Source organism: Venturia canescens, chromosome 4 (assembly GCF_019457755.1).
Source record: "Venturia canescens isolate UGA chromosome 4, ASM1945775v1, whole genome shotgun sequence".
Taxonomy (NCBI): Eukaryota; Metazoa; Arthropoda; class Insecta; order Hymenoptera; family Ichneumonidae; genus Venturia; species Venturia canescens.
In genome coordinates this window covers 19,724,678-19,745,529 of record NC_057424.1, presented here as the reverse complement: position 1 = coordinate 19,745,529, position 20,852 = coordinate 19,724,678, and the positions used below count along the sequence as shown (strand labels likewise).

The following is a 20,852-nucleotide window of genomic DNA, read 5'->3' as shown; positions in this document are numbered from 1 at the left end:
TGTCGTACATTTTTTTTTGGTAAATTCTATCCTCATGTGATAAGTTTTTTATAAGAAAATTTATTCTACCAATCGTCAACTCGTGACTACGAACAATTAAAATATAAAATTAATACAAATATCGCTGTCGTTTACATTTGCGGAATTTCCGTTCAGTCATGACTGAACTGATTACGGAACGGTGGCAAATCTAGTATCCTCGTTGACCCCAGTATCACGAGAGCTGAAATTCAATCAAATATATCATTTTCAAAAACATGATAACATTTTTGGAATTGAAATTTCAACTGTGGTTATTGAAAAATATATTCACGAACCACTTGCAATCGAGAACATAATCGTCTTGCCGGTCGTTTTTGTAAATCTCTTGGAATGGTGGGACACGTAAAGACCAGCACCAATGAGGCCAGCTCCACTCACAAGCCGACACGCCACGCAATCTCTATTTCGATTGTTTATTACTGACACGGTCATGTCACTTGATTATTTCGATTCAAAAGATAATTTATTAAGCAGCAATGACAAACAGAATCGCACTTTGGTACCGACGACGAAGTATGATGAAATTTAGGTTATGTTTTCATTGTCAAAAACAGGCATTGAACTAGAAAACGACCGGTAATGAGAAACAGTCCGAGATGTTTCTTTTGAATCTTAATTCAAAGATGGCGCAACTGTCAAGTTTTTAAGTCAGTTCGAGTACGGGGGTTTTCGAGCGTGTTATATTCTTTTTCTAATATTCAATCTTTTGCTATCTTGCTCGTCGACAAAGGCCCTGTCTCGTTTTGCCGCGTTATTTCAGCAAACACCCCAAGGTCACTGTGCCCGTAAATTCATCAATATACCGCAATGGAAAATAGAATCGCGTTTTGTTCATTTCTCCGTGACGAATATCAGATTACAACGTCGGTATGAATTATTATCGTTGAGACTCGATCTCGGTGCAATTCCAAGTAATAGCGTGTGCTTCCGAGGCAATTCAATATGGTCACGTTTCCGTCTATTATTTACAATTCATTACGACCGTTTGTTGTGCTGATATACGGTGTTCCACGTTCAATCGGTACAAAATTCATTTCTCATTTTATCCGTACATAATATGTAACCGTCTTTCTTACCGTTTGTTCAATTATACTGTAAACATAAAGAAAATTCGATAAGAACCGAGAATCTTAAAACAATTCTCTAGTCTGTGAATTCTTTTCCTCGAAAACTGTTATATCTCCTAAATGACGAGAAAAAAAAAGTTTGAGAAAAAAATCGACCTTCCGACCCGATTCCCGCAGCTCCATAAGAATTGGATGTCAAGACCGCGCATTTTCAATCTAAATTCGAGACAACAGAATTGACGAAAAACATGGAAAACTGAGTTTTCAGCAAGCCTGTGGGCAACAGTGGCTCGAGTTTCGATATCGGAATACTTGGAAATTTGAATGCGAAGGAGGTGGAATAAACGTTAGTGAATGTGGAATGTCACGTCATTGAAATTGAACACAGAGTAATTCCTTTTAAGAAGTTGTTTCTCGACGACTCTCTCTTACCTCGACTGGACCACGTGTCCGTCCGAGAATCCGTGGCCTCCGGAAAACGCCTGCGCAAATGCAGCTTGTGTATTTACGTACAACGTACGATCAGTGATTATCATAATCCTCAATGAAATCAGGTTGATATCTGAATATCGTGAAATCATCGACGATCGATCAATCAGTACACCGACTCGCTTCGCAAGCGTTTAAAAAAATTCGACAGCGCTTTTCCGCAATCATGGATTCGTAAAAAACATATTCATTCTTTATAACATCAAGAAAGTAAGAAGTAATATCACGAACTATGGAAATAAAAAATCGTCCGACGAATAATTGGGGAAAATAGTTGTTCTCCTTCAAAATGACGTTTTAACTGGGTGAGCCGAAATAGGTTAAACACAGACGGTGAAAATCTTCTTCGACGCATAAGAGACGTTCGAAAATCCTTTTCAATAACGGGCCCTTCATAATTCAAAATTATTTTTAACGAAGCGTGGAATCAAAGGAAGCCCTCACTTTTAGTTGTCTTACGTCACGTGTGGTGGGATGCAGCACGAGCTAATCTTGCGAATGGCATCACGATGTTCGAACCGAGAACGAAGGAATGAGGAGAGCGCAAAGAAAGAAACAGAAAGAAAGAAAAACGATGAAAAAGAAAATAAAAAACACCTCGTTCCCAGTAGTTTTGTTGTTCGGGAGGCGAGTAGAGAGCGCTCGCGTGTGTTGTGTGGGAGGGAAAAAGAAAAGAGTGAGAATGTCACGTCCGCGTATATGTTTCGGGTTAAATACAAGAAGCGCGTCTTCTTTCGCAAACACACGCGTGTTTCCGACAACCCCCGTGAGCCGTGAGGGAGGCGCAGTGGAGGACTTTCGGATTGGCCGTTGCGGAGCCCGCGAGTGTGTTGGTTCGTAAGAACTCGAGGCGAATCACGGGTGCGTGTGCACGAGTGCGTGGATGCCGGCGTTTTGAGAAAAAAAGAGAGAGAAAGAGGAAAGGGAGCGCGGAGACATGGGAAAAGGGACGGAGAATGACAACAGAGGCCGACGGGGGGAGAGAGAAGAACTGTGTATGTGTATGTGTGTCGAACGGAGCGACGAGAAGGAGAGACAAGATGTTTCGCGCGTGTGCGTCTCTCTAGCGACTTGCGAACGCGACGTGCGACGAAGACGCGTTTCAGTGGAGGGAGACGACTATAAGCGAGAAGTAGACGAGGCCAGTTCTGGGCAAACGGTGACTCTGTACACCGTTGATCTCTGGCCGGCTTTTATCTCCCGCAATTTCTTTCCGACTTTTTAACCATTTTATCTTTCATCTTCTAGCCCCTTTTTCTTACGTTTATCCGATATTAGATTCGTAGTGCGTGAATTTCAAGTGTTGGATTATTTTCATATCGATTAACAAGGTGAGTCATCGTCGATTGACTTTTTTTCGATAATCGATCCAAGTATGGAACGATTGAAATCTCCGGTGTCAGGCGAACGTCACTTTTTGTTGTTTTCCATTGAAATTCCTTTGATCGTCTATTCACGAAGGCTCAAACAGTCGTTTTAACGTCTCTTGAGTACATATCGAAATATTTTCGGCTCTCTTATCTCGGCGTGAAAAAAGCAGTGTTTGTAAAACCATTTCGTCCGCTTCTTGATCACGTTTCGTGATCGTTTCGATCTGATAAATGGAATAATATTTTGACGAACAATTTTCTCGTATATTAACAATATCGACTGAAATTCATCACGAAAATGAATCGGGAAGTTTGGCTCAAAGTGTCCGTTCTGAAAACACCATTTTCGAGTCAATTTCGGTGTCCTATACGAAAGTCCTGCATATTCAATTCGATCGAAACGCTCGCATCACTGTTGAAATAAATCGATGCAAGTTTCTGACGCCCGTTGGCTGGTTCGTCGTAAAAATGACGTAAAAAAACGACTAAGGCAAGGAAAACGAAGAAAAAAGGGTGTATGTGTTGGAATAAAAAGTGGGAAGTTTGCCAGAAAAAACAAATTTAAGCGCCGCTCGGTCAGGTCGGCTTTACAGTCGCAAAACGAATGAGCTGTTGTAGCCGAATATAGTCTGACCGATTTAGTCATCCTCCTTCACGGGGAAGCTCGCAAGCGCGTTTCTGTTGACAAGGTCTCAGCAAAGTGACGTCTCAAGATTTAGACCAAGTAAGGAAAGCGAGCAACATAAAATTGCGGATATTTTAAATCAATTCGTCGGATATCGTTATTTTCTGAAATGGCGTCGTTTGCACTCCACGCTGCGGAGAGTTAAATCGAATATCCACCGAAAGTTCATTTCGATCTTAATTCTATTTCTGGACGTGAAGACAACGCGAAAACGGCTCGGTTACAGTGAAATCCACGAACGACGAAAAAGATCCCGAGCAGCTTTATAAACACTCGGTGTTTACGCAGAGCTCGCGCTCGCGCGCGGGCTTCACGGTCCCGAAGAGGAAAGCGCTCTCCGGCTTTTCATTCTTGCACCAATCGTTGATGCCACGTTAATTATAATTAGCGATAACTCATCCGGCCCAGGGAAGCAACGCGTCGAACGATTTCTCGAGCGCAACGAGATACGAGAAACGACTCTGCTCTTGCTCCTCCCACTCGCTCGTGCGTCGCTCGACCGGATCCCCAATTATAATCGATATCTCGTCAGCATCGTATCCACCACCGGGTTAATATCGGTAATAATTTAACTCAGAAAAAAATGGCCTCGGACAAAAACGTGTGGGACATAAAATGTCACTTTTCCATAATCTACAATTCTTGTATAAAACATTTTTCGCTAAGATCAACGCATTTATTAAAACAACGCGGAAGAGCCTCCCAAAAATCGGTTTTTTCGCAATTTCATCAATTTTTTAACGTTTCAAGGGAAAAAGCAGTATCGGCTTTTCGGCAAATTTTTGCCTCACGCACACCACTGAATCGTGACGCTGAATCAGTCTCCTCCAGCACAAGAGACAATGAGAGCTAAAATCGCGCATCGCTCGATCGATTTCGACTTCGATATTTTTCCGATCTTTCGTATCCGCTTCTCCTCCCCTTGTCCGCTGGCTTTGCAGGGAAGATTACGATGTCTTTTGCTACTGGGCCGAAAATCCGACTTTTCGAGAGTGACAAAAATCGAAATTGGGTGTTTAAGGGGGTGAAACAGGAGGTTCGAAGTCGAAGCATTGTTGCGTGCGTGGTCCGTACTTCTGACCATGCAGCATCGACATTTGAGCGAAAATGAGACTTTCCAGAGTCATGAAAATCGAATCTGAGCTTTAAGGGGGTGAGCGGCGCTCGAATATTTTTCGCCAGCGGAACAAAAAGGTGAACATGCATCGGGAGATACCGGTTTGGGTTTGTTGACGAAGCGAGAATCGAAAGGTAGACGAGAAACTCGGGATTTCAAAGAGATGCTGTCACCGTGGAAGCGAGCTCGCGATACGCGCGCTCGTACAGCGACGGTGGTGGCCGCGAGGGGGATAAATCGTTTTGAAAATGAAAGGTCGTTTCTCGCGACGTCCTCGAACGTGGCGGAATATTTAAGGCGCGAAAGAGCGATCGAGAAACGGCGCTGCTCCCACGCGTGTCTGCGGAACGTTCTGGATAAAGCAAAGGAGAGTGAAAGAGCGAAAGAAAGACCGAAAAATCCGTCGACGCGTTGGCGCGCTTCTCCCGCGGCCCTCGGACCGAGGCGGGTCTCTGCGAGAGCGTGGAATGCGATCCCGAGTGTATATCTTACGAGAAGCGTGTGCGTGCCTGAGTTTATGGCGAAGGAGGCTTTAAAACGCGAAGAAAAATGTGAAAAAGCGTGAAATAATGGACGATCGCGGAGGGGAGTTCGGACAGAGCCGACGGGCCTTCTCGCTGGCACGTGCTGCCCTTTCGAGCGCAGCCCCTCGAGCACAGTCGAGTCTATTGATAAATCCGAGCGGTGCGGGGCGGCTGTCCGCGGAAACTTTCCGGAAGGCGGATGAACGAGTCGATTGATCGGTAGCCCCCAAAATTCTGCCTAAATCAATGGCGGCACGGGTTCGATTCGTCGAACTAATCAGATGACGCTGAAGTTTCCAACGTTGGAGTCCAACGAAATGGTCTAAAAAAACTCTCAAATAATTTCAGTAAATCTCCAATTTTGTTCCCTGCCGAATTTCCAATTCGTAATTTTTTAAGCAACATCAATCATTCGTAAAATAATAAAATAACGAATTATAAATTTGTTTTTTCGTTCATTCCGTTGAACTCCAACGTTGCAAACTTCAGCGTCGTCTAATCAGTGGAATTCGAGTAATCGAGGGCGCTCTATTTTTATGAAAAAAGGAACGCGAAGCGGTCTCTATAACGAGGGGATCATCGGGGCGCGGAGAGAGCAGTCTCGATCGTTAGAAAAAACGGCGAAAAAGTGAGAGCGAAAATGAAGTGTGGGAGTGCGAAATACGTTCGTCTTGTCGCGAAGGTGGCTTTTACATAGAATAAACATCGCGAGGGACGACGGCGAACGAGCAGCCGCGTAGGTGGCAAGATTCCAAAATTCATCTACAAAATACACGAGACTCGGGGATTTCTCATCTCACTTTCTTCCGCCTCCTCGCAATAATAAAAGTATAATAAAGCATTTTCGCGTCCGCGCCTTCTCCGAAAAATCAACGCGGTTCGGGCTTCGAGGAGGGTCGATCACGAAATCAAAATAATCAGAGAATTTGACCAAATTTACAATGCTGAAGTTTGCAACGTTCCGGTTCAATGAAACGAGGGAAAAAACATTTTCAATTCACCAATTTTTTATCTCACAAAGTATCCAGGGCAGGTTGAGAAAAACTACGAATTGGAAATTCTTCGACAGCAAACGAAATTGGAGAGTTACTGGAATTTTTGGAGAATTCTTCAGCCTCATTAAAATTTGGCGATAACGTTCTTCGGCATCAAGTATAGAAATACAGTTTTTTTCAAAATCTTTTACCACAGGATTATCGGACAATTGAGCCGTAAATCCAAGTTCTTATGCACGATGCTTATACACGTGGACTTTAGTGTTCAATTATTCGAGAGCCATGTGGTAGAAAAATCTAAAAAAATTGATATTGTCTTATATATTTTTAACATGGTTTAGCATGGCAACATTGCAACGTCGCGATCCACCCTTCTTAAGATGATGGATCAGTCGGTAATCACACCTCGAATTTTTGAAATTGAAACTCTTTGAAATCGTTCGTCCGATTAAAATAATAAAAATGTCATCGTACGCAGCACGATCGCAAAAATCCGATGAAATTTTTATTTTTTCGATCGGACGAACGATGTGGAAAAATTTCCTTTACAAAATTTGCAGCTATCTCTCTCGCACTCACGGTTGTGATTACCGACTGATCCATCATCTTAAGGAGTTTCGATGCAGGCGATACAATGTTGCCATGCCAAGCTGTGCTAAAAACATAAAAAATTTCAAAAAGTTAAGAATTTTATAAAATTTCTTGAACATATTCTTTAGTGCCGAATTTGACAATACAAATTTTTAAAGATTTTTCTTCTGCACAGTTATCGAGTAATCGATCACTAAAGTTCACGTGTTTCCATATACATTCCGGGCATAAGAAATCTGCTTTAATGCGTAATTACTCGATAACTAAGTGAAGAAAATTTTGAAAAAATTTGTGTTTTCGCACTTGACGTTGAAGAACATTATCACCAGATTTGATAAATTTCTTAATATTTAGACTTCTGTACCGAAACTCCTTAATATTCGAAAGGATTTTTTCATGCCTGCCGCCGTCCTTTTCTTCGCTGCTCGATTCGTTCTCAACTGTATGATTAGCGCGGAGCAGCCTGCACCTACTCGCTCAAGCGTAAAGCACTTAAAAGGCGAGTGCATTGGGTCAAATCGGTACAGAAACGACGACGATAGAAATCACATCTAATTAAGAACAACATTGAGCGTATCGAAGCTCGTATCTGCATACTCTCGCGATCCCCCGGTCTATAAATTGCGCGCAAAGACTCCCGCGGCAAATCATTCGTATAGGGAATTATATGAGCAAACGGGAACGAGAGATTAATCGGTTAATTACGTAACAGGTGTGCGTGTCTCCGAGGAAATATGACGGAGCCAACTTGGCTCGCAAAACGACTTTCCACTCGATTATGCCGCTTTATTTATTTCATTTATACCCCTGAGATAATAACGTTGGTCTTTTGTTTTCCGGAACTTGAACAAATCCGAACGAATTCTTTCGTACCACTCCAGTGGGCTTTGCATCACTCGATTTCCTCGATGAAGAAAAATCAAACTAAATACCTTCGAATTAAGGAGGGTGGCTAGGGACGATACAATGTTGCCATGCTAAACCATGTAAAATAGATTAAAAATTTCAAAATTATAAGAATTTAATAAAATTTGGTGAACATATTCTTTAGAGTTAAATTTGACAATACAAATTTTTAAAGATTTTTCTTCTGTACAGTTATCGAGTAATTGATCACTAAAGTTCACGTGTATAAGCATAGCGTTTCCATATATTCCGGGCATAAGAAATCTGCTTTAATGCGTAATTACTCGATAACTAAGCGGAAGAAAATTTTGAAAAAAATTGTGTCTTCGCACTTGATGTTGAAGAACATTATCACCAAATTTGATCAATTTCTTATCAATTTGACGAACGTAGCCACCCTCCTTAAGGAAGCTCACGCGAATCTAATGGAAATCGAGCAACTTGAAGAGTTGAAATTCGGAAGCATGCTAGAAATATGCAGCGCGTTATTCCTGGAATTATTGCAGGATCTATCGTGCAGTTGTCGAGAAAACGATTAACGAAAATCACTTTTTTATGTGAAAATGACAATCTAATGAAATGGGGGATCCTTCCAACTTTGAAGAGCCAAAAACGAGAATAAGAAAACGTAATGTTTTTAAAGATCAACGATGTCTCTCGAGTGAGCAGCCTTGTTATCGTGAAAATTACTTGGGAATGAAAAAAGAAAAACACTTGTTTGAGATTAACGAGTAATAACGACACAAACGGTGGAAGGTTTGAGAACATCGTGAGCCAGCTGGTTTAAGGAGGTTGGATCACGATATCAAAATAATCAGAATTATATGAAATTTGGTGATAACATTCTTTGGCATCAAGTATACAAATACAATTTTTTTCAAATTTTTTATCTCACGATTATCGAATAATTGAGCGTTAAATCCAAGTTCTTATGCACGAGATGTATAACTGTGTATATGTAAGCTCTATGCTTATACGCGTGAACTTAGTGTTCAATTACTCGAGAGCCATGTGGTAGAAAAATCTAAAAAAATTGATAATGTCTTATATATTTTTAAAGAATAGATTTACCAAATTTTATTAAATTCTTAATATTTTTAACATGGTTTAGCATGGCAACATTGTATCGTCGCGATCCAACCTCCTTAAAATATAAAAAAATACGCACACGAATAGAAATTGGCTATTGTCGTGACGCTGAAGTTTGCAAATAATTCCGTAATTCCGTAATTAAGTAGTTTTTCAACCTGCCCCAACACTTCGTGAGATCAAAATTTACTGAATTACAAATATTTTATTCCTTCATTTCGTTGGGCTCCAACGTCGCAAGCTTCAGCGTCGTCTATCGTCACATTTTCCTTGACGATTTTACAACGAAAGTATTTCAACCGTTATCATTGTATTAAAAAATCTATCAATCTCAACAAATAAGTTACACATTATTTTAATAATTGCGAGAATAAATTTTAATCGTTTCCTCCATCATCAAAACAGAGCAAAAAACGCTTGAATTGCTTTCTCAAATCACGAGTAGCGCACGATCTTCCTTAATAATCCTGCAATGCGAACAATTTTCAGTAAATTTGCCAACTTCGAACGATGTTGAAAGACCATTTTTACCACTTCCATTCAAATAATTCCATTAAATTTTCCCACCACTCGTGGTTGCTTAACCGTTCCAGATGACTCGAGAAAAAAGAAGAAAATTGGCTCACTTCGGTGTGGAGGTTCAAAACCCAACATTTTTGGCTTCCACTTTTTAAGATCCAAATAATTAAATAACTTGTCGACCGCACATCGTTTACTCACCGCTCGAAAAAATCTGCAAAAATGGCAGCATCCGTCGAGAAAAAAAAATAAATTAAAAAAAAAAAAACAAAAAATACAAATAAATTGCCTCACTTCTGATGATGTCGTTAAAAGAACGAGTTGTTGAGTACGTGCGTTAATAAAAGAGGAGTGTCATCGCCGTTAATATGCATTTTACGTAGCCAGCAGGCGACGTACACGCTTTTAAAGCCACCGATATAATCATTCTGTATATGCGTATACGTGTAGCGACGACGTTATACTCGAATGCGTGCTGCGTGACACGGATTACTCGCGATCTATATTCGTGATGCCAGATCATTCGGACTTTCGTATGAACGGCGGCGTGCTACGCGAAAAGATGTTGAAAGAGCTGATACCCTCGAAAGAAATAACGGAACCAGGGCCCCGAAAACGTAAGTTTTTCATTCGGATCGATAAACAAATATCTCCGTATCGAGAGATTTGCTTCGGCGTCGGACAGCCATTGATTTGTCATCGATTGAAGAGAAATATACGAGCCTCGACAAATGGGAAGGACACGCGTTACGAAAAAATCTCGAAGGAGGCATCGATTGTGACAGCCGAAGGAAAAGGACGCTGCGCGGTCATTCTCCGGATTGTTCTCATGCTCTATTGACGCAATGGGAAGACCGTCGGGATATTCGCTCACGATAAAAAGTAGTCGGTTTTCGTTTGCACTCGAGTCTCGGCGATCCATTACGACGACGCTGAAGTTTCCAACGTTGGAGTCCAACGAAATGAACGAAAAAAACGTTTTTAATTCACCAATTATTTATCTCACGAATCGTTGGTGCAGCTTAAAAAACTACGAATCGCAAATTTGGCAGGGAACAAAATAGGAGAATTACTGGAATTATTGGAGAGTTTTTTTCGATCATTTCGTTGGACTCCAACGTTGGAAACTTCAGCGTCATTCCATTACGCACGTTTTCCGTCCCCACGTCGACAAATGTTGACAAACGTTTGGACTCATTTTTGAAAAAGTTTTTTTTCACCATTTTTCTTCCGATAAAATACTCGAAAGAAAAGGATTCGTTTTCAATTTTTCATCAATGTGGGAAAATGAAATTGAGAGGACTGCCGCAATCCCTCAGAGAGGACTGACGATCCGTTGCTTTTTCAACAGTCAAGAGGCGGGGGGAGCGTTGAATTTGCATGTAATTGATGCTTGAGGCCACGAAATTACACATCACACTCTCAATCGTGTATTAGATCTACATTCGTATCCTCGTTCATTTAACGAGTTTCTTGTTACGAGGCGAGAAGCAAACGTCACGTTTACGAGCGGAGCGCTTCAACGCCGAGCCCCCGTGGCATTCGTTTCCCGGAAATTCTTTCGACTTTTGCTCGAACAGCGAGGCTTTTCCTTCCATATTTTTCGATCGTGCGCGTCCAACACCGAGCTCACGAATCCTCGTCACAAGACCAAACGTTGGTCAGTGCAAACCGAGCAGCGCCTGAGCTCCAACGATCTTTCAATTCGAATGATGATGAAAAAGGTTTGAAAAAATTACGTTGCGTCCGTCGTTCGGTTTAAACGGATCCATGTAAAGCGCTAAACGCCTGTGCGCTCGAGGCTGCCCGATCACCCTTGACCCACATTACTTTTGACCTTGGAATCACCAACACGATTGTCCAAAAAGATCGTCCGGTCAAACAGTGAAAAAAATAACGAAACTACGTCATCTCTCGATTCTGCGTCGAAACGAAAGGGGAAAAAGACCGGGCGCGCAGCTGCTCGTAAAACGCTTTTAATCTTCTCAGATATTCTTCAAATTTCGTGTGTGCGAGAGATTTATAATGCCATGGTACGGAGAAACACTTTTTTCCAGGGCTTCGAAGAAGCAAATGTATATTTTTTACAACGATCAGCCCGAGCGCGAAGCTTATTTTTGGCACTATTGGTCATCGAGGATATTCGAACAACTTAATTTTATCAAATTAGCCTTCCCCCGGAAAAACGGCAATGAAAAATTCTGGAAATTGAAATTTCCAAATTGCTTCCTCAAGATGATCAAGATGCACGATGCTCAAAGCTTGCTCTATGAGGTGCTTTTTCATTTTGGCTTCCTCGTAGAGGAAGCTTTAATTAAGCATTGTTCTAAAAGCTTGAGAAAGCAATTTGTTACTTTTAATTTTTTTTTTTCAACAAAATTTTAACTGATTTATCGACTTTTAACTTTTTCATATTAATTTTGAAAAACTCATACTTTCGTAAAATTCAAAAAATCATAAAATTTAAACGGCTCGACCGATATTTCCCAAATTCAATACCAATCTTCCTATTACGATAATCTATCTATAAAAAAAAAAAATTGGTAATAAATCTTAACCCTTAGTGTGCACACCTTCACAGCGAGACATTTCGTGCACATGGGGTCACTTTGAGGCCAGGTCATTTTTGACATCGAATATCTCGGCAACTATGCGCGCTCTTCGGAATAAAAGGTTTAGTCACTTTTTGCAGTGAATTGATCCAACTTTAAGGCTGCAAAGTCGGATTTCCAAAAAAATCTTTTTTCATTGTTCAAAAACGTGCTCAAAGTTGATAGTGCGCGTAAAAAGCACTTTTTCCGTTAAATCTCTCGTGAAAAATTAAATTTTGAGTTTTCAAAAAAATCCTTACAGAGTTTTACAGACAAGGGTCCATGCTTTGAGGGAAAAATAGTCCGCTTTGCAACCGTTCCAAAAAGTGTATTTATTTTGGAGTACGAAGTGGGTGGCTATGCTTTTAAAGAGGGGATAACGATTTCTTAATATTGGGGGTTTTACTTACGAGATGCTCATCCGTAAGTGCTCTTCATGTGAGAAAAAAAATTTTGGGCTCAACCTGATCCCAGATGCACACCAAGGGTTAAAATTTCCGGAAGTTGGAGCGTCGACACGCTTTTTTTTTTAATTACAAAACGTCGTAGGGTTCGTATTTTTTTTCAAATTCTGATAAAATTATCAGAGAATGAAAAACTTGTTCAAATCGTTTTCGAGTTATAAGCGTTTGAATTTTGCAGTGCCATAACACACACACACACACGCGCGCGCGCACACACGCACACGCATTCGGACATTTTTTCTAGATATGATTTTTCGTAGTTCTTGGACATTTTGAGCACATTGACATTGAAAACTGGAAAAAAAAATGGGAAGCAAAGAAGGAAAGTAAACATCAATGTAAAAAAGGAAAAATAAAAAAGGAAAAGAAATAAAAAATTGTGCTCGAAAAATGGTGTCACTGTCAAAATACAAGTTCGAGGAGCATGGAGGGATCGTCGATCAAATTTTTGCGTTCCATACTCAAACGATAATCCCACGCGTACGTTTGTTTTTGTTAAAAGAATATTTCAACGTCAGTTCGTGCATGAATTCGCATTCGCGTTGCTTCGGCGTACGCGCATATTGACCGAAAGATCGAGCACCGTCAGTAAAAGGTATCGAAGATTTCACGCAAACGCGTACATCCTCCTTGGCCCCATTCGTGTGCCGCCCCAGTCAACCTCCGCGCACTACCGGAATAAACCATAAAGCATTTTGTTTTCCGAATGAAAAGAGCCCGGAGTTAAACAGCTCGGGAGAGAGGATGGGGATCTCCGAGACTGGTCGATTACATCATCGAGACACAAACAATGTAGTATATCCGTCGCAACGAGCAAGAAAATTATCGTTACCGACATCTCGATACCTTTCAATAACAATTATAATTATTGTGTATTTTAAATAACAGAAAAGTCAATTGAATGACGTTTGAGAGTGCGCACGTATCTCGTTGAATGTTTGTTTTCATCAAAGTTATTATTACGATGACGCTGAAGTTTCCAACTTTGGAGTCCAACGAAATGATCTAAAAAAACTCTCAAATAATTCCAGTAAATCTCCAACTTTCTTCCCTGCCGAATTTCCAACTCGTTATTTTTTAAGTCGCATCAATAATTCGCGAAATATAAAAAAATAATTAATTATAAATCTTTTTTTCGTTTTTTCAAGACGATCAAGAAGATCGTGGGTGGGGGGAAATAAGCGCGAAAGTGTGGGTAATTTTTTTCTAGGGTGTTAGAAACTCTGAATGAATTATACGAGAAAAAATGTATTTTTGGGGGATTGGATCGTTCGCTTATTTCTCCCATTTGATTCCTCTTTTTTAGTGTTGGTGTGAAAATAATCGGGAAAATAAAGGATAAGGAAAAAAGGTGATTCTGACCGTGAACAATGTCAACGACAATGAGGGAGAGCTCACACGTGAGCAGAAAATACGTGAGTCACGGTAGTGGCGGCGGTGGTGCTATATCCGGACAGGGGCACTTGGGAAACACGAGCGGCAACAGCCTCGAGAACAATTTGGGTAAAGTTTCGTTCCCAAAAGAAACGTGTAATTCTATCAGACATTTTCTCCGAGAGCGCAAAATTCGTATTCACTGAACGAAAATAAATCGTGAGAAACAAGATTTTTAACGGGATTTTTCCTCCTTAAAAAAAATACAACTTTGATTACTCGATTTGGAAAAAAATAATGGAAGTTTTAACCTCGTTAATTGATAGACGCTCTGCTCGAGGATCTGCAAACGAGCGTATCGAGGAGCGCGACACCGAGCAGGGGAGGAAGAGCACGATCGCCACAGGTCGAATACCGTTCGGCTGCAAACACCTCAAAAACTGTCACCGAATCCAGGTTACTTATTGGAAAATATGATTGTTAGAAAAAATTGAAAAATAATGCGGTTTTGAAGATTCGTAGTGAATAATTGAAAGATGAAAAAGATGATTCATTTGATAATTGAACGTCAGATCACTCTCGCCAACGCACTCGAAAACAACAACGAGCGAAAAATTCGTAAGCACCGGACCGGCTGGTGTCGGAAGTGGAATTCCTGGCCTGGAGGCCCTGGACGCTGAGCTTCGAGACGTAAGTGCTTTTATACATCGAAAAAAAACTTTAGATCTGTTCTCTTTTTTTAAAATTACATCACGAGCGAGATAAATTGTAAAAGAATTGAGGTTACGCTCGAGTTGAGTTTTTTTTTTCGTCAAAATATTCATTCATCGTGGCTATTCCGAGCGAGAGACCGACCGACGAATTTCGCGTTCATAACCTAACATTTTATCTTCGGGCCTGTCACTGATTTGGCATTTTTCTCTTTCGTTTTATAAATTTGTGTTTATAAATAATTCATCGAAGAGTATATATCTCAACTCGGATTGAGAAATTACGCGATTATCACCCACGTACGATCGCGGTAAACCGCTATGAAATATACAAAACGTGTGGAGGTATTTGAGGATCGGGAACACGCACGACGGGCTGTTTAATATACATGTATCGCGGTTTACGGGGCTTGGAATCTCGTGAAACGCAATATACGTGTGCTACCGATCCGCCAACGCGATGCACACATTTGCGCGGACTCAGCATCGAACCATCATCAAGGAACTGAGCTCGATCGTTTTCTTTCGTTTTATAGTTTTTTCTCTCTCTTTCTCTCTTTACTGAGAATATCGCGATATACAATACAACGCGTTCTGTCTGGTCTTATAAGGAGAGAGTCGTATGTGGTTCTTAGCCGCGAGATTCACTGTAGCAGTCATGATGCCGCACTTCGCCCTCCGAGTCATGCTAATTTCCGGCAATTATTGCCATTCCGAACACTTGAGAGCCTGTATAACCGAGCATTTTATGAGGAATGAGGATGCGAGAGAAAAAAAAACGACGCGAAGAGCCGTAAAGCTCTTTCGACGCGCGCACAGTAGAGTCTGCCGTCTGGTGACCAAATTCGTAACTAGAAAAGGTGTTATTTGTTGAAATAAAACGATAATTTGAGAAATCGTGTTTTTTTAATCTCGAGGAAATTGGGGAAAATAATGAAAGATTGAGAAAATGATCGAAACTGTTGGATAAAATGGTATTTTTCCCGACTATCGGATGATTGAAATAACCAAAAATTTTTAGGTTCAACCTGGACAAAGCAAAACAGTGGCTTACAAGCAGGTTTCTTACCAGTACAAGAACGTCGACGGCAAACCAGTTGGTAAGCATTTATTATTCGAATAGAGTCATAAAATTTATTTGCCAAGCATGAGTAAATTACTGTCGTAAGTTTGAGCTGTAAAAAGTATAGCAATGTGTAAAGAATAGAGATGCAATTCTTCCGCGTTAGAGGGCGTGAAAATATGTGATCGAGTGTGCCAAGAAGGTTGAGAGGAAACGGGTGAGATGAGATAGCCGATAAAACGGTGAATGCGCGAAAGAGCGAGGTTAGAGATTGCCGAAGGGACCTAACCTCTCTTCGTACGATCACGATGTTGTTTCCTCCGTGTCTCGTTCGCTCCTTTTACGGCGTGCCACGGCCTTGCCCGGCTCGGCACACGAGGGAGTCGAGAGTCGAGATCGACTCACGATCAAAATCAAACAACACGGTGACGAAAAATATACAAGTTCCGAGAGTGAAAAAAGGCAAAAGCGCATTTGCATTTTATGCAGCATGGGAGATGCGGTCCTTCGATGTATAACCTTGCAGCACGATCGGCCACAACGTGAAAAATCTCGAAATAAACGTCCGAAAATACCATCAAGTCAAGTTTCTTTTCTCTTTCTCACGTATATATATCGATGAATCCACGACGAAAAAACTGTCATTTTTACCATGCAAAGATAAAAAAAATGCTGCAGATTCTTCAATAACTTCTCAAAAGAGGCGTCGTCGTAGCTCATTGGAACGGACAAAACGACAGTATTCCCTTTTTAGCCGTCTCTTTCGCGACATTCTCGTATATAATTCACACGATTTCTCAAGTGCGTATTCGCGTACTGTGCGCGTTCGAATTTCTCGAGTACTGACGTCGGGTCACTCGATCACGAATCGTGAGAAGAAGTAACAGAAAAAACGTCTCGAACGCTTTGTCGGAATATTATTTGACGTTGGAAAGCTCACCGGGTGGAATGAGTTATCAGAGTGCTTTGAGCTCGTATCCCGCCATATTCGGTTTGGTTGCGGAAGGCTCGACCCGATTTCTCTCTGTGTCCCTCTGCCGGTCCGTGGGAGAAAATCTCCGGGCCAGTCCCTCTCTCTTTTTCTTTTTCTTTGGCGAGGCAATCGTGACAGGGAGAAAATTGGCGATTGCATCGAATGAAAAAAGGCGAATAAACGAAAGAAAAGAAAAAAAAACATTTTCATGGACTCGAACAGGGGTCAAGGTCGTCCGGTTCGATCCTTCGAATTCCTTACTGCTTCCTCCTCACGTTGTTTTGACACAAACGCTTTCGTTGCTGCAACAATGCCACAGGAATCATTCGTTCGACGATCAACGCCAGTTCTCCGACGTACATGGACTTCCGGTTCCTAATATTCATGTAATTCATGCACAATCAATGTCGAATCAAGTCACCGTTCGCGTACGCAAGGAGACTTCCAATTTTCGGCAATCCATCTTGGCAAAAGCAATTTTTGGCAAACTCAATGTTTTTCCGTAACTCTGCGTCACGCTATTTATTGCAGTTGGACTATGATTTTTCGCTTCTAATGAACTTCTGTTTTTAATAATGACAGTTTTTTCAAGTGCTTCTTTTTTTTACGTGTGTTACAGATCCGTATACGTTGGTCGACAACTCATTTAGCAGCGGCTTGCCCTTGGTGTGAGTACCATAATTCTAATGTACACAAAAGTATAGACTCGAGGAGAAACTCGTTTGTCGCAGGAAATACGAAAATATCTTAATACCTGAAACATTGCCAAGAACCAAACGGCTTCTCGAGACTCTAGAACGGAGATGAGAGTGTAAAATTATTTTTCAAAAGCGCCATTGCGTTACACTGAAAAAAGGCTAGTTTCGTCGTTGTAATTGAGCTATTTTAAAATTGATTTTCAATGTTAATTTGATCGCTGGATAAGTGGCCATTTTGAAATGGCGAATTCATCTCCGTCAGTGAATTCTTTTGAGTGATAATTTATTAAGATATTTTTTTCGAGAGTGTATTTGAATTGTAATTATTCATTTTAATTCCAGTGATGACGTCCATGAAACAAGCTACGAAGAAAATCGCCTGCACAGGCGACAGCGCAGTCCCGAACCCGCGGTCAAGTCTTCGAGCGTCAATCGAGAATTAGTAAGTTGAAGACGAGCCTCCGATCGGAACCGCAATCGAGTATTGCACCAGTTCGTCCAATAAAAATAATTCTTTGACATTGATTCGAGCAGTTATTCGACGAGAGTTACACGACGTCACGTTCGAAACAAACTTCGCCTCTGCCTGGTGCGCAATCGAGAGACCTGAAATTCGTGCGGGAATCGAGTAAGTGTGAAAGGCCCAAAGCTTTTTCGACATTTTATTTCCGCTCGTGTAAATGTAACCGAAACGAATTATCGGACAGATTTCCAAACGGACGTTAGACCCGTGCAGACGCTGAACGCGAGTCAGGAGTACGGAACGACGGTGGAGTACGTGCCAGTGCCATCGCCGAGTCCAGCGGTTCCGATAAATTTAGCACCAGGGCCGAACACGAAAGTAACGACCACCATAAAGACTTACACGTACGAATTGCCCGGCGCTCCGGAGTCTTATTTGCCGGGCAGCAGTACGACGACGCACCAAAAAAATGTGCACCTCTCCGGCGATCAGAGAATCACCTACACTCTACCACGCGGTGCAAGCGGCCCGATCGAAAGACCCGTCAGCCCGACGCGATACGGGACTACGACACCGGAAGTTACCCAAAAATCGAAGGTTCTTCATAAAGAAGCGAAGTACTATCAGGAAGAGATTGTCGGCTACCCTGCAGGAGGAAACAAACCCACGACGATCGTGTATCCGGGTGGAGGAGCACCGGGAACCAGTTTGGAAACGACCGTGTCGAGAAACGAGTATTATCGGCAAACCGATGGCAATTATCCGCCCGGTTATGATCACGATCGAGTCGATCATCCGAGCGGATCAACCACCACCGTCATTTATCAGAACCAACAACAACCACCCGCACCGACAACCATCAACGAGACTCACACGACAACAATGATTGACCGATTCGAAGAACATTATCCAAACAGACCCCCTTCCGCCGGACGCCCCGATGTACACAAACCTGCCACTCCGACTCGATCTACCACCGTTAATTATTACACATCCGCACCACCCCAAACAACACCTCCGCAGTCGAACACTACTGTTTACAAGTACTCGAACACAACGACCGTTGTACCACCCGGTGGCCGCCATCCCGATGACCATGAAGTCTTACTACCCAAACCTTTTCCTACCGGCGTTCAAATGTATCCGTCCAACAGCAAACCTGTCACTAATGGACACGGGCCACCTGCCAAACTCGAGGACCTCATGGCCTCTTTCTCCGATTCGGAGGTAGTTGTATGCTCGACTCTAGAATTTACGACTCATTAGACTAAGGGGGATCGGCTGTTTCTCTGAAGTCAAAAAAGAGCTTAAATTAAAGTTATTCACGGTTATCCTGATTTATGTTGAATATTCATATTATCAATTATGATTGCTTATAATATCCCACATTCTTGATAAATAATTAACATAGTCGAGATAAAATGAATAGTTAAATTCTCAACGACTTGGGAGTCGCATCAGTTGTTAGGCTGGTTTACGTGAGCCACGCGGGCCTGTGCGTGCGCATAAGGCTGTCCTTGTCTAGCTCATGGCCCGTGCGGCTTGCTGAACCCCCACTGTTTCTCTCTCCGAAAATTATTGGGTGAAGTGAAACTTTGTTGTTGTGTTGTAATTAATTGAGACGGTCAATCGGTATCTCTCGATTTTTTACAACATCTGTTATATCTCATCTACCGAAATCCGATTTTTGGATTACCTAACTTTACTGTGAGAGCATCAAAATTGTGATTTCTGAACTTCCGTCGATTGCCTCCATAAGGGGACGTGTTTCATCATACAGTAAAATGCACAATTTCGAGAATTTATTACGAACGAACGAAACGGTCAATGTTGCTCAAATTTTGGGAATAGCTGCGTATAGTCTTTGTTTATAACTCATAAAAATTTCAAGTCCGTATCTTTATTTTTGCGTGATAGCCGATCCCCCTTAAAGCCTCATTATTCGAGCTACTTTCATTCATTCCGTTGCTTCTTACGCTTTTAATGATGAAAGAAACATTTTTTCCAGCGAGAAGTATTGGACGATATCGCAAAACAGGAAAATTATCAACGAAAAGATCGCTCGAGACAAGATGCGGTGAGTCCGAAAAAGGAGGTGGATTTCGCGCCGCACTCCCCACCTCAAGTGCAGAGCAAAAACATTGCAGGACCGCCGGTCTATTATCCACCGGGTTCGGCCGAATTTACGAAGAAGGAATCTGCCGAAGGAGGAATGTCTCAGTCCGGGGTTAGTACACTGAGTTACATGAATAATTCTTTTTCCTTTTTTTACTTGACTTTTCTATGAAACTATTTTTATTCACATTTTGTAGGGTGCGTGGCAGAAGGGTAGCGGAAAATACGAATACGAGGCGTCGAGCAAGTCCAAAAGTAAAAGCAGCAGCGGAAAAGCGATCGTTCCCGTTTGTTTGCCATTGTGTTGCGGCTTGCCATGCGTCATTTTGTAAATTTTTGTCATTATCGTCTTAAAAAATATTATGCGGTATAATTTTAAAATTTACGAAAAATGTGTGCCTTAACTCGACCATCGGGAAAGAAAAACCGTTGAAGAATACGAAAAATTAGTTATTTAGACAAAAAAGAAGTAATATTTATATATATTTTTGTCATTAAACAAATACGTATAAATCATACGTAAATCTATAACTGTATCAAAGATTCACGATAGCGAATCAAGACAAGTTATTATGTAGAGATACTTTGCTCCATGTGTAAGCGTGGCGATCACAGCAATATGTAGCTCCAGCGCTATTTAGGGTTTTCTAACTGACTGACAGAATTAAAAACGTCATTTTGAAGTATTCTCGATTCTCATATTTCGTTCATATTATCGATATGAACTCGTAAATACTATTTTTGAAAAAAAATCTCAATCCAACGTTAATTGTTATTTTTAGCACTATTGTTATAACTATAATCATCGTTATTATTACTGTTGTCCGAATGTCCTGCCCAAATCAAAAGGAAAAAAATATTTGACCAACTTATTTTCGTATTGTCAATATTAACTCTGTAACAAAATTGAATCTCCATCAATGTAATAAATCAACTTTTTTTTTCTTCATACTATTTGCGTCAATTTCTTTGTTTCAGATCATCCACACATTTATCTCATAGCTACT

General features: G+C 41.3%; 2 protein-coding genes across 3 annotated transcripts; one reads left to right on the top strand and one right to left on the bottom strand.

Annotated features, from left to right (window-relative positions):
- Positions 1-40: 40 nt before the first annotated feature.
- On the bottom strand, positions 41-1,645 carry LOC122409661 (uncharacterized). The gene is made up of 3 exons (XM_043417391.1): positions 1,542-1,645; positions 318-478; positions 41-223 (listed from the first exon to the last, which is right to left on the bottom strand). Exons 1-3 carry the CDS (start codon positions 1,643-1,645, stop codon positions 153-155), a joined length of 336 nt encoding a protein of 111 aa, XP_043273326.1. The 3' UTR covers positions 41-152.
- A 784-nt stretch (positions 1,646-2,429) lies between these two features.
- LOC122409412 (mucin-2) lies at positions 2,430-20,796 on the top strand. Of its 2 annotated transcripts, none has more exons than XM_043416973.1 (11): positions 2,430-2,929; positions 13,756-13,952; positions 14,150-14,279; positions 14,396-14,513; positions 15,555-15,633; positions 17,189-17,237; positions 17,610-17,709; positions 17,802-17,895; positions 17,975-18,957; positions 19,739-19,957; positions 20,043-20,796. In XM_043416973.1, the coding sequence occupies exons 2-11, from the start codon at positions 13,820-13,822 to the stop codon at positions 20,175-20,177; spliced, it is 2,040 nt and encodes a 679-aa protein (XP_043272908.1). In that variant the 5' UTR covers positions 2,430-2,929; positions 13,756-13,819; the 3' UTR covers positions 20,178-20,796. The 2 variants fall into 2 exon arrangements, with proteins under 2 accessions (XP_043272908.1, XP_043272909.1); XM_043416974.1 differs by lacking the exon at positions 2,430-2,929 and adding an exon at positions 3,557-3,692.
- The last annotated feature ends 56 nt before the right edge of the window (positions 20,797-20,852 follow it).

What these genes read in the sequence shown, in the direction of transcription:
- LOC122409661 (XM_043417391.1), bottom strand. Translation starts at nt 1,645, where the DNA reads ATGATAATCACTGATCGTACGTTGTACGTAAATACACAAGCTGCATTT. An exon ending in GGACACGTGGTCCAGTCGAG is followed by an intron (nt 479 to 1,541) that starts GTAAGAGAGAGT and finishes GAAATAATCAAG; the next exon opens with TGACATGACCGTGTCAGTAA. An exon ending in TATGTTCTCGATTGCAAGTG is followed by an intron (nt 224 to 317) that starts GTTCGTGAATAT and finishes ATTGAATTTCAG; the next exon opens with CTCTCGTGATACTGGGGTCA.
- LOC122409412 (XM_043416973.1), top strand. Translation starts at nt 13,820, where the DNA reads ATGTCAACGACAATGAGGGAGAGCTCACACGTGAGCAGAAAATACGTG. An exon ending in CGAGCGTCAATCGAGAATTA is followed by an intron (nt 17,710 to 17,801) that starts GTAAGTTGAAGA and finishes TGATTCGAGCAG; the next exon opens with TTATTCGACGAGAGTTACAC. An exon ending in GAGGAATGTCTCAGTCCGGG is followed by an intron (nt 19,958 to 20,042) that starts GTTAGTACACTG and finishes CACATTTTGTAG; the next exon opens with GGTGCGTGGCAGAAGGGTAG.